The 13,717-nt window shown below is 38.6% G+C and overlaps 1 protein-coding gene across 1 annotated transcript; it reads left to right on the top strand.

Moving 5' to 3' along the window:
• The first annotated feature begins 4,216 nt into the window (after positions 1-4,216).
• PURB (purine rich element binding protein B) lies at positions 4,217-13,158 on the top strand. Its single transcript, XM_053717814.1, has one exon. The coding sequence runs from the start codon at positions 4,427-4,429 to the stop codon at positions 5,408-5,410; it is 984 nt and encodes a 327-aa protein (XP_053573789.1). The 5' UTR covers positions 4,217-4,426; the 3' UTR covers positions 5,411-13,158.
• Positions 13,159-13,717: the final 559 nt, after the last annotated feature.

Genomic DNA, 13,717 nt, shown 5'->3' with positions numbered 1-13,717 from the left:
CCTTGAAGGAACAATTGGTAGCTTCAAACAAATATGTTGGTCCGCCTATTGAGTACCTGCTTGAGTTGGCAGAATTCTGCCTATCAAAGAATTATTTTAAATTTGAGAAATCATTTTTTCTCCAAATAGCAGGCACGGCGATGGGGTCAAACATGGCAGGTTTATGGCAGGTTTTGAGAATCACCATTTATGGCAGGTTTTGAGAATCACCATTTGCGGAGCATCGATGTACCTCCGATAATTTTTTATAAGAGGTACATCGATGACATTTTTCTGATTTGGAGAGGGGACACGGACAGTCTGCAACAGTGGTACCACAGATTTAACAACACAGACACAACAGTTAGGTTCAAGATGACGATTAGTGATCAGCAAATAGAGTTTTTGGACCTTTTGATCATCAAAGATGTGTTGGGATTGCAGACATCACTGTATTCAAAGCCGACTGACCGCAATTCTTTGTTAATGGCTCATAGTTGTCATCCCCCCTCATTGTTGAGAGGTATCATCAAGTCCCAGTATATTAGGGCTATTAGGAACAATTCTAATAGAGAGATGGGGGTGTCACAGGTACTTGAGATGCAACATAGATTTGCCCAAAGGGGGTATCTGGCTGGTACCCTGGATGAAGTCAAGACACAGACACAGAACATGACACAGGAATCACTCTTAAATAAAGATGAAAAACTACAGGACCCTGTAACTAAAATCATCTTTACAACCACCTTTGCCCCCAACACCTCTAAAGTTGGACAGACACTGAGAGAGAACAGGCACATCATGCTCTCAGACCCGAAACTGAAGTTTGTACATAATGCACGTCCGCTGGTTGGGTACAGACAAAACACAAATCTAAGGGATCTTTTGGTCATTTCGGATCCGATAAAAAGCTACACTGACAGAGATCGGTTTTACACCAAGAAGGGCTGTTACCGATGCCCGAATTGCACCACATGTAGTGCTTTAATAGCAACCAGGAAATCCAACCATCCACATGGAAATAAAGTATATACAATCAACTTCCCCATAACATGTACCACGACGTTTGTGGTTTATTTGATCATCTACCCTTGTGGACTACATTATGTGGGAAAGACCCAAGGAACCATACAGGAGAGGATGGCGAACCATCGTTCAGTCATCAGAGCAGCTCTAAAGAAAGGAGAAGCGGATCAACCGATGGCACGCCACTGGGTAACAGCGAAACATTCAATAGCTGCAATAAGATTGATCTTGATCGACCATATCCCCAAACCAACTAGAGGAGGGGACAGAAACAAACTACTGCTGAGACGGGAGGCTCAGTGGATGCTCCGATTGGGGACTTTACATCTGAAAGGACTGAACTCTCCACCAGACTATGGTGCTCTGATATAATATGATGGTGTTTGTGGGATTGAGAGGGCTGGTGTTCTCCGTTTGTGTTGGTGATTGCTGTCACCTGTAGGTTGTGTACGGGGACCACCGTGTACACTCTCCCACCGGAGGGTGGGGTAGTGTGCTGGAGTGGATTGAGGGGCAAGTGGGGGACAACAGGGATCACATTGTGGCTCATGCCGTTCCCCTTTGTCTTTCTGCCTGAGACCTGCATGTATGGTGGCGGTTATTAACTATACGCATGGGGACAGCCTGAGTATTCTCATCTCTAGCAACAGTGAATAACAGTGGTAGTAAGATTTAAGGGCATTCTGATTTATGGAATCTGGTAAACACATGTAACTATAGGTGTAAACCAATACTTAAGTGCATTATGTAGACTAAGGTAGAGAAATATGTACACAGTGTGTCATTGGGACACAAGTAGATGTGTAATAGCCCTTAGTGAATATTTAATTCACATGGTATGGGCTGACTAAGGTTCCTATGTATAGATTGGCTTTTTGTTTTATCAATATGGTTGCAGTTAACACCCTGTTTGTATGAGTGAAATATAAGGTACCTGTTCAGGCTATGATATATCAAATTAACACTACATGGCATGCTTGACATTGTAACATGAGTAACGCGTAATGACCGGAACCGGAAGTGATGTTACTTCCGGTGGCGGTCTCAGGACACGTAAGCGTAGGAGAACACGGAGGTAGGCATCAACAATGTGAGCGTGGTCTATTACGATGATCATGACTCTATTGACACATGTATTAGATCACATTAAGGCATCAAATTTGATTAATATGTTAATTAGAAGAAAGGCACAGAGAATGTTAGTCACGGTATACCGGAAGTGGTTGTTTAACTTCCGGGTGTGGGTAAACACATATCGTCATGATGCACACTATGGTTGACGATGTTTATATGTGATGAGAATGTTAAAATATGTTAAGGATACAATGAAGAGACGCAGAATGTATACATAGTGTGTGGGCATTTATTTTTATTTTTATGGCACTATTGTTACTATGATATGTACACTGATGTAGGACTTCCGGGTCATGCATGTTAAACCGGAAGTAGTGTGATTTTGGCGCTCTTTCTGAACAGGAAGGAGTTGGTGTTTTTGTCTTTGTTTGCTTATTTAAGGTGCAGTGTGCTTGTACACTTTATGTTCTGAGGAAGGGGAGGTTCACTCCCCGAAATGTCAATAAATTTTGGCCCCTGTTTTTGAAAAAATGCTGGCTGGTTCCTGTTTTTTTGAAGATTGTTTACTACACAGAACCTTCAGGTGGTTGGCTCATGGAGGGCGGATTCACATTGTGTGTTTTATATATATATATATATACATACACACACACACACACACATATACAGTATATATATATATATATATATATATATATATATATATATATATATATAGTAGCAAAAACTTGCACTCGCTGGACTTTTTCAAACGCAAAAAACTTTTGATGTAACGTTTCGGAGACAAAGTGTCCCCTTCCTCAGACTGGTCTGAGGAAGGGGATACTTTGTCTTCGAAACGTTACATTAAAAGTTTTTTGCGTTTGAAAAAGTCCAGCGAGTGCAAGTTTTTGCTACTACTATCTAAAACCCACTAGCACCCTGGCTGTTGAAATTTGAAGTGAGAGTGCTCATCTTGGTACTATATATATATATATATATATATATATATATATAACCACTAGAATGTTTAGAAACCGGGAGGGGAATTAAAAAAACAACTGCACAGCAGTTAAATGTCGGTCACGGTGGCTGGCTTCTTCACTGAGTGATTAGGGATTACTCTACTGCAGAGGCGCTAAGGTTGGATTGCTAAAGTCAGTGCACGTCAGCAACCCCTTTAACCCCCATAAGCACCCCTCTGTAACCTACATAAGCCCCATCAGCTTCCACTGTAACCCCCAATAGCACCCCCTATGTAACCTACATAAGCCCCATCAGCTCCAACTGTAACCCCCCCAAAAAAGCACCCCCCTTTAACATCATAAGCACCGCCTGTAACCACCATCAGCCCCCAACCCACATAAGTCCCAGCACACCGCCCTCCCTGTAACCCGCATCAGCCACAGCGCTCCACGGTAAGTCGGCTCAAAGTCGCAAGGCGGGCACGGCAATTTTGCGGCGCGCAATGGAGCAATTTGGAACAGCTGATTTTAGGAGGATGGGCCTCTTGCACATGCGGAGTGACGTCACCGGAAGTGACGGGGTTCCAAATTACGAAGAGTTTGACAATTCGACACGACACCAGCCCTTCTGTACGTCATAGGTGACGTCAAAGGGGGCTGGTCTAAAAATCACATACTTTCTTGGTTTTAAAACCACTGCGATTAATCGCGGTTTTAAATTGCATATGCGATTAATTGTGCAGCCCTATCCCATACATTTATTTTAATCTATATGGATTTCAATAAAATTATTTAGAATTCAAATATAACATATGCCTACTTTTTGTTTGGTTATTGTTATTAAAAAAAGATGCAATCAAGAATAAAAAGGCTAGAATGTTACTCTAATATACCATTATAAAAACGTTGAAAATATGCACTGTATTTATTTATCAATCACTTCTAGTTCCAGAAATGTATCTGGTAAATAAAAAACTTTTTTTTTTTTTTTACTTTGAATAACTTAATCACCATTCTTCATGGTGAAATACTGCCTTACTATGCTTACTCTTTTATATTCGTATATAGTAAATGTGAAATAAAGGGTGATAATATGAGCATATTCTGCTACTTGCCCATATCTAAGATGGTGAGAGAAACCTAAAGATTTCAGAAGCGCTTTCCCGCATTTTGCCGTCATGATGAAACGCGTTCGCAGGAAGAGGAGTGGTTGGTTTTGGAGAGAGAGAGGAAAGAAGAGGGGGTGAGACAAGTGGAGGAGGGCGAAGGAAGGAGAGCGGGTGAGAGAGGCAGGTGCGGGCCATATCTAGGAGGTAGCCCGCGGGGAAGGTGCCCCGGGGCCTGAAAAGAAAGAAAGGAAGTCGATAATAGTCTGTGAGAGATACCCACAGTGTGAGGAGAAGATGGCGGACGGTGATAGCGGCAGTGAGAGAGGAGGCAGCAGTGGAGGAGGGGGAGGCCCAGGCGGTTTTCCGCAACACATGTCCCGGGATCAAGAAACCCAAGAGCTGGCCTCTAAACGCCTGGACATCCAGAACAAGCGCTTCTACCTTGATGTCAAGCAGAATGCCAAGGGCCGCTTCATCAAGATCGCAGAGGTCGGAGCCGGGGGCTCAAAAAGTCGCCTCACTCTCTCTATGGCTGTGGCTGCAGAATTCCGCGACTACCTAGGTGACTTTATCGAGCATTATGCCCAGCTAGGTCCCAGCAGTCCAGAGCAAATCGCCCAGTCTTCTGGGGAGGATGGATCCGGGGCAGGTGGACCACGTAGGGCCTTGAAAAGTGAGTTCTTGGTGAGGGAGAACCGCAAATATTACCTGGACCTCAAAGAAAACCAGCGCGGCCGCTTCCTACGCATCCGCCAGACCATCAATCGAGGCCCCGGCTTCAGTGGAGGAGCTGGAGGTGGCGCCGGGCTGCAGAGTGGTCAAACCATTGCCTTGCCCGCTCAAGGACTTATTGAATTTCGAGATGCCCTAGCCAAGCTGATCGATGACTACGGAGGGGAAGAGGACGAGCTGGGAGTGGGGCTGGGCCCCGGCAGCGGCGGAGGAGGTAGCGGGGGTCTCTATGGGGAGCTCCCCGAGGGCACGTCCATCACCGTGGACTCTAAACGATTCTTCTTTGATGTTGGCTGCAACAAATATGGCGTGTTCCTACGAGTGAGTGAAGTTAAGCCCAGCTATCGCAACTCCATCACCGTACCCCTCAAGGCTTGGGGCAAGTTTGGAGGAGCCTTTTGTCGCTACGCCGAGGAGATGAAGGAGATCCAGGAAAGGCAGCGGGACAAGCTGTATGACAGAAGAGGGCCGGGGGAAAGAGGTGGCGGCCTGGGACCCGGTGGAGGGGGGGAAGATTCTGAGACAGAGGATGTAGACGATGATTGAACGGAGGAGAGGAGGCAGAGGAGAGAGGTGGGGTGCGGGAGGGAGGTCAGTAACATACACATATAGACATAGTAACACGAAGGGTGCAGGGGGCATATGTGGGGTGTCATCAGACTCCAGGTGACAGTGCATGATACATCTTACTTTACAGAATCTAATGACATTAGGACATTATACACTAGATGGGGTGAATTTTGCAGTAACTGGGCTTTGGACCGGATTCCTCTATTGAAACATAACATTGACAAGCAAATATTTCCAGTTTTTAACTGGATCATAGAATGTTGCCTGTTTTATTCATTTTATGATTTAGTAATTTACTTGGAAAGTAAGATTTATTCTTTTCTCTGCAGTTAGGTTTGCCATTAAGCTAATTTGTTTTACATGCACACTTTTAATTAAGAAAAACACCAGCCAATTTTTTAAAATATATAAGGGGTTCCTATATGCTTGTTTCAGAAATGTAATATTCTGTGTGTAGATTTATTGGAGTATTATGGTGTTGTCATAAGTCACCTGGAGCCACAGTCTTACTACATATGAAATACTGTTCGGCCTGTAGTGCATTGCTTAGCATATATACACATGCTGTGTAATACAGTCCAAGCCTTTCTTGCAGAGAACTCACAGGAGATGAGGATATATACATTTTAAGGGGTGGCATTTACAGAAGCCAGCATTCATTCAGGATGGAAAGAATAGCCAGAATAGTTGGTATGCAGAAAGTGATTGCAAGCATATACAACTGTCATCATATTACAAAATAAAAAATAGCCCAAGGTGCAAGTTTCACTTACAGGATGCACATGTCTGAAGAATAAGTTACAGTGAATGTAAAGTTTCATCAAGTAGTGCCCGTTTTTTTTAAAAATACTATTAAAAACAGGGGTACTTTCATTTATGAAACTTTACATTACACCATATTTGTAGAAACACCTCTTCGTCTTGATAGCCGCTACAGTGCTTCGCCAGCCCGTCGCAAGCCTCTTCCTTCGTCAGAAATGACGATTCCGGCCTTCCTCCAATCACGGCGTTGCTTTAGGTAATGCTTCCCCCGGGGGGGGGGCATAATTGGAGGATGCCGGAATCATCATTGCTGACGTAGGAAGAGGCTTGCGACGGGCTGCAGCGGCATTCAAGACGAAGAGGTAAGTATTTCTACAAATATGGTGCAATGTAACGTTTCATCAATGAAAGTGCCCCTGTTTTTTATAGTATTTTAAAAACCGGGCACTACTTGATGAAACTTTACATTCACTTTAACAGGGAATGTGACAAAGATAGATGAAAGTAAATAAGGAATATCTGGGGAGGTCTCATTCCTTTCTCCCCTGCCTCCCTTGCTATCAGTTCTTCAGTTAGGGGAGTTTGCAGTGATACCCTTAAAGTGAAAAGATCCAAAGTTCTGTTCCTACCAAGCTCTGCTGTTGAGATAACCCATTCCTAAAGCACAAGGAAAGTTCATGGATTGATTTCAGATTGCTTTCATGTTCAGTGATAGGACCAGCTACCATTCCTAACAGAACTGGGATTCAAGCCAATTGTGGATTAATTGCGACTGCCATAAGTGAAATCTCAATACCAGCACTAACAAAGTAAGATAATTGCTCTTCAGAAAGAAGAAATTAAGAGAATACTGATTTAATCATAATACCTAATTTTGGACAGACAACGCTGAAACCCTTTTAAGGAAGATAAGAAGAACACTAAGGTTCTGCCTCATTCAAATGGACAATTTTCCTATAAGATTTATTCTCAGGTCCATGATAATCTAAAACAGGCTTTTTAGTAATAAAAAGATCTGAATTCAGTTCTCAGTACCTCTGAGGGTTATGGTGCCCCTAACCTACTCCTTGGCTAAAGTTGGCCGGAAAAAAACTTGAACCTATAGCAGTACAAGTTATGAAGATGGAGAAAAGTACTTCTTATAACAATCAGGCTTTCATCTAAGCAAAATGTTACAAATTGACTTATTGGCCACAATGATAGTCTTTCCTCAAAATACAATTTGAGGTCCTGTATTTTTAATATGAATTATCAGCAAATGGTTTTAACTATAGTGAATAGCTCCCTTAGATCTTTTAAAACAGAAATAAATCCTTTGAGGACAGGGTTGCATGACTATTGCGTATCTCTACCCCAAAAGAGTTTTAATTAAATATTTTAACTTTTTATCTGTGCACATATATTTGCTTTAATATTGTTTTCTCTGAAAATCAGAGGCATACTGTGGTTTAGTCACTAATGTTCTCAAACACCAGTGGAATTAGGTGGTTCCATAAAGGGGGAAAGCATTTTAACAACGTTGTTAGGGTTGTGAAACCAAGGAGCTGAAATGTTTGGTTTGCTTTTTTCTTCCACATAAGCTGCCTTTTTAGAACATACACCATTGTCTAAATTTCAATATTTAAACATTAATTATTGAATGTTCTGGAAGGCTTTTATCATGGCTAATGGTTTGAAGTTGAGAGAAAAGTTTCTGTCATAGAGGGGAGGCCACCTTGTTAGTGTTTAGTTCTATGCAGAGCAATTTATTGCAGGCTGCTGTAAAATGGGTGATGTGCAAACGTTTTGGTGATTTTTATTTGCTGCTGCTTTAAATTTTAGCCACTTCTGAGTCCCCAAGTGGTGTTTTTTTAACTAAATGGGAGCAATAGTATTTCTTGATGTTTTTATCACATCACTATATTGTACTGTATTTTTGTAACTAAGGCAGCTGTATAGCGTGTGTCCTGCTGTATCAAACTTTTATGTGTTTTTTTTTTCTTCTTCCTGTTTATGGCAGAGATTGAGAACTCAATTATTCATACCTACAACACATTTAGCCCATGCAGGGTTTACATACAATTTTCACAACTTTTATCATTAGTACAGAAATGCAAACAGTGGTATGTTTATTCCTATGTTCTCTTGTAAATACAATGCAGTAATTGCTTCTCAACTTACTCTGCCATTTGGTCTGAGTAACCAACACCTTACTTTGGGGTTGTAAATGTTTATCCAGACCTGCCTCTATCTTGCTGAGGCACATACAATTCAGTGCAGTGGCTTGCTGTTATATATAAGCTAAAATTAGAACTCTATAAAATATTAAGAAGTGAAGCATACATATCCCCACTGCCATATAACATTAGTTATTTTTGTTAAGGAAAGTCTTATGAATTTGGTTCTGTCGGTCTTTAAAATGGCAATACTTTTTGTGATCTACTTTATTATAAAATGGTAGAGAACTGAAAGTCAAAATCTGTAAATTAAGCCAAATTTTTGTTTTGTTTAAGTTACCAAACCAATATTAGAATGTTAATACTGAAGTAGCTGTTATGCAAAATGTGGCACATCCATAACGGGTCTTGAGAATTTCCAGGAGCCAGGAAGCCCATAGTTTTTAGGCGTAGTCTGCTCATGTTCATGGATAAAATAATTCCCTGTAACCCTAAAGTGTGTAATTGGCTATTTTATTTTTTTTAAAGGGATACTAAACCCAAATTGTTTTCTTTCATGATTCAGATAGAGTGTGCTATTTAAAGCAACTTTCTAATCTACTATTATCAATTTTTCTTTTTCATTCTAACTTTATTTGAAAAAGTAGTAATGTAAGCTTAAGAGCAGGCCCATTTTTGGTTCAGCACCTTGCTGATTGGTGGCTAAATGTAGCAAACCAATCAGCAAGCTCTACCCATGATCTGAACCAAAAATGGGCCATCTCCTAACCTTACATTTCTGCTTTTTCAAATAAAGATAGCAAGAGAACAAAGAAAAAATAATAGAAATTAGAAAGTTGCTTAAAATTGCATGCTCTATCTGAATCGAAAGAAGAAGAAACAATTTGGTTTAGTATCCCTTTAATATCAATATAATTTGTCAACACCTGATCTAATATATAAATGTAAGACCTGGTTTCCTAAAAACAAAAACTGACAAATCTGGTGCAGATGTGGAAATTGTAAGACACTTCTGCCTTTAAACACAATTCAAATAGCATAAATGGCAGGTTTCCTATTGTTTGTGAAGAGGCATTTTTCTTGGTAAATTAGAACAAGTAACCTCTTCACTGTAACATAAGCAAACCCTGGGTACAGTTATCTCCTATTTTTTTGGCCATGAAAGACAATAAAGGTCACATGACCCTGTGATCAAAGCTGGTTGTTTTTTTCAGCAAATATAATGCAATATTTTATTCTGACTTAAGGAACTGTTCAACAAACTTCAATTCACTTTCTTTAGTAGCTTCTCCATCAATTCAAATGTTTGTATAAAGAAATCGGAAAACGCAAATCTCAACTGTACATGTTGTATAGCTTCTTTAAAAATATATATGTGTACATATATATAAATATATCTGTATATAGATATACAGGGAGTGATGGTAATCTGAGTGTGTTTTAAAGATGTGCTCAGTTTCCTTCAGGTAGTAACTGTGGGTTTGTTTTTCAACCCCAATGAAGTCCTTTTAGAATATTATATCAACTCCCAGAGTCCAATTCCATATTGAAACTTTCAGCTGTCTTTACACGCTGGGATTGTGGGGATCATGAGAGATTGCATTCTGGATATTTGTAACACTTAAACCAAAGTATCCTGATACACGCCAAACAGCATTTTTCAGTTTCTAAATAGATTGTCAGACTGTAATCCTAATTCAGGGTTATTTTGGTTGTCCCACTACATATTCATGAATGAGCCTATCACTTGTCCCTCCTTAGTCTTGCTTTTACACAAGATGTTTTCTGAATTTGTGATGGTCAATTCCCCTGTGGGCTTGTAATAATTGCTCCTCACTTAATGCAGAATAATCAATCCCCTACCACGTATTCTCACCAAGCAAAGACTTATAAACTTCTGGACGTTCTTGTACTTTAAATATGTAAATTACATTTTTCTTAAAGTGCGTTTAAAGGAGTAGAATGTGCATTTTGCACATAATTTATAAATGGAGTGCAACATTCATTGGCCTTGTATCCACCATTTTTATTGTTACTAGTTGGATGGAGTAATCTAGTAGTGTGCAAATACATGTAAAACTAGGAACTGCCCACAATTGTGACCCCTCATGTTTAATATAATTATTCTTTCCAAAGATTTTCTATGAGACCATATCCTCAGAGGATGACAAAGTAGATATGACTAAAACCTTGTGTAATAAACCTGGTATAAAACATCTTGGTCATTCAACTCATAGAGGTATGAGAAAAAATAAACAGGATCTATTTTTATATACAGAGTATACATCTACAGTAATTCCTCATGGGTTACAAAATGCTTTGCCCTCATCTGTGTCTTATGGTCTTCTTAAAGTTGGTTTGAATGCCAAAGCAGAAAGAGAAGTAACTGAACCTATAAATCTTATATATTTTTTTTCACTTCATAATAAAATATAATTTGCTTTATATTTTCACTTTGAGAGGTCAAGTATTTTGCACAAAGCTGAGGTTCAGTATTTCAAATAAATGGGTGTAATCTTTTTACTAGATTTGTTCTATAATTTTCAGTCAAACACTAAATCTATTTTAAGAGAAGATTCCACATAAGATTTTATTTGCTGTACCCCTTGTAAACCCAAACAAATGTTAGCGAATGAACATTACATATAGTGATGGATGCGTTTATGCATTTTGTTTTTAATACTTTAATTTTTTTTTCTTCCTTTTTTTTTTTTTTTTTTTTTTTTTTTTTACACTTTGCTAAACAACTTTATTTTTAATGTAATCACACAACCTGTTCTAGTATAGAAAACAAGAATAATGATGGTTTTTATTAAATATTTTATCGTGGAAAGATCTCTTTAAAACTTTCTAAACCATTTATATTTCTTGTTTTGAACAGGTGTTAGATATGCTACAGAGATTATGCAAGATGAAAAAAATTCTAAAGTAGTTTATCTCAAAACTAAAAGCTTGAGACTAAAACAGGCTATATATTTATATGGATTTAAACATTTTAATATAAGCTAACTGGGAACATGTTACAACTTCGTACACACAAAGGGACCTGTCACACACACAGGTTAATGCATCTTTTTTCCCCCCTTAAATTACAACATAAAGAAGACCTACCGTATTTAAACCATTTTGTTTTTATATTCTGCAGTTCTGCAAAAAAAAACCATCTACTACTAAATTGTGGTATTGGCCTTTGGGCTACATTACTTTATACTAAATAAAATATGGCAAGTATAACTGATAAACTGTATTATTTTAGCCAATCTGTTAAAGGGCCATAATACCCAAATGTTTAAACACTTGAAAGTGATGCAGCATAGCTATAAAAAGCTGACTAGAAAATATCACCTGAACATCTCTATGTAAAAAAGAAAGATATTTTACCTCAAAAGTTCCTCAGTAGCCACCTCCCATTGTAAAGGATTTCTAAGCAGCATATTAGTCTGTCTGTCCCGGGACAACTGAAGGGATGAGCATCGTGAACTCTCATATTATTTCACCACTCAGGTAAAGGAAGCTTACTATGAAATCTCATGAGAGTTAAGTCAAATCTCATGAGATCACAGTAAGAGTTCATGACCTCAGCACTGCTGATGTTGATTGGCTGCTGTTCATTTTTTTTAATTTTTTTTACCTGCAGCTGGGAGCAGTTGAGTATAACGTTTTACACAGAACTTACTCTGCTGAGCTGAGGAGATTGTGAGGTAAAATATCTTCCTTTTTTACATAGAGATTCTCAGGTGATATTTTCCTGTCAGCTTTTTACAGTTATACTGCATCAGTTTCAAGTGATTTAGCATATGAGTATTATGTCCCTTTAAACACTCAAGTGCGTGTACAAAACTTGGGCAACGATACTGTTAAAATATGTTGTGCAAACTTCAACCACCACAACTGCAGCATATAAAGAAACTTGTTTGACCTCTTTGTACTGTCAAGGCAAGGTTTTATAATGATGCATGGTTTTTATGTCCCTTTTAAACTGCAGAAATGTTGGCAGTTAAGATTATAGTATAATGTAGGTTTGTGTATATAATGATCATTTATTTTATGTGAAGATTCCAATCTAGAGACTTTTGGTTCAGAGGAAGGATACTTGCAGTAAATGCATAACGTTTGGGGTGTTTGAGTGCACATGCAACATGGAATTTCTTTAAAAAATAAATAAATTACAAATGCATTTCTGCTCTAGGCATTTAACCAGTTTATTCTTCAAAGACATTTATGATACCTAAAAATAACTATATTAAAATATATTTTTATTTCCTTTAAAAGCACTTTAAACCATACAATTACCAGCCTGTGGAATCCTTTGTGCTTCATTAGGGTTATGGTTGGTAGCTTTTCCCTCTGCCTTCAATTATGCCAGCTGACAAGGGCACCAGTTTCAGTATTTCCCAGCTCTTCTCAGGACACACACCATCATTTGGGTATAAACAAATAGCCACACCCTGGTATAGTGTATGCTTTTAGTAATATATTGGTTATCCTTGATATGTGATCCTGCCCATTGCATCCACGAAAGGAGAGCTGAGAAAATGTTTGTCCCCCTGCTTATTAAAAGCAAAATAGCCAGCTACCAGGCATGGCACTGCTGTTTCTAAAAGGTCAGGTCCTGGATATACCACTACCTTACTAGCGGGGGGTGATAAAAAGAACATTCAGTGAAACTGTAAAATTCATGTCAGCACTCCTTACAATAACAGATTTTTGCAAATTGAGTTTTACAATCTATATATTTAAAAAAAATAAAATGTATGTTTGTAACAAATAAAGTATGCTGAAAATTGAATGAAAACTTATTTAAAATTTGTCTGACTCTTGTTTATTGTAAAATACTTTGATTCTTTTTGGTCTTCTGATTTTGTAGTTTAATCAAACATGGAACCTCAAAGAACTTTATATTACACTCAACACGTTTCTTTCATGTATATGAACACTAAACATTTCAATAATATATTTTTTATGATAAAAAAAAAAAGTCTTACCTTGGAGTTTAACTTACAGGAAGAGTGTGTATGCATAGCTGATCAGTGGGATATAAATTGAATGGCTGATAATGTTCCCACATCTCTATTGGCGAACAATGGCATGCTCCACAGGATAGCATAGATCTGTTCCTCAAAAAAAGTATTTTCCTTAGCCCTTACTCAATTCTTAATCATGCAGTGAGATTATTCTGAACATAGCAGAGAAAATAAGTTTTTTAAAAGGACATTGCTAGATAGAATGTGTCCAGAGCTGGAGTACAATATTCAGATGTATTTTTTAAGATTTATATTGTTTGTTTTAAAGGATAATTTACCCAAAGAAAATTTTGATAATAAAAGTAAATTGGAACGTAGAGTGCCGTATGGCTCGCACAGCT

Source organism: Bombina bombina, chromosome 6 (assembly GCF_027579735.1).
Source record: "Bombina bombina isolate aBomBom1 chromosome 6, aBomBom1.pri, whole genome shotgun sequence".
NCBI classification, from domain to species: domain Eukaryota; kingdom Metazoa; phylum Chordata; class Amphibia; order Anura; family Bombinatoridae; genus Bombina; species Bombina bombina.
Note: the sequence above shows the minus strand (reverse complement) of the source record. Positions and strands in the feature narration are given on the sequence as shown.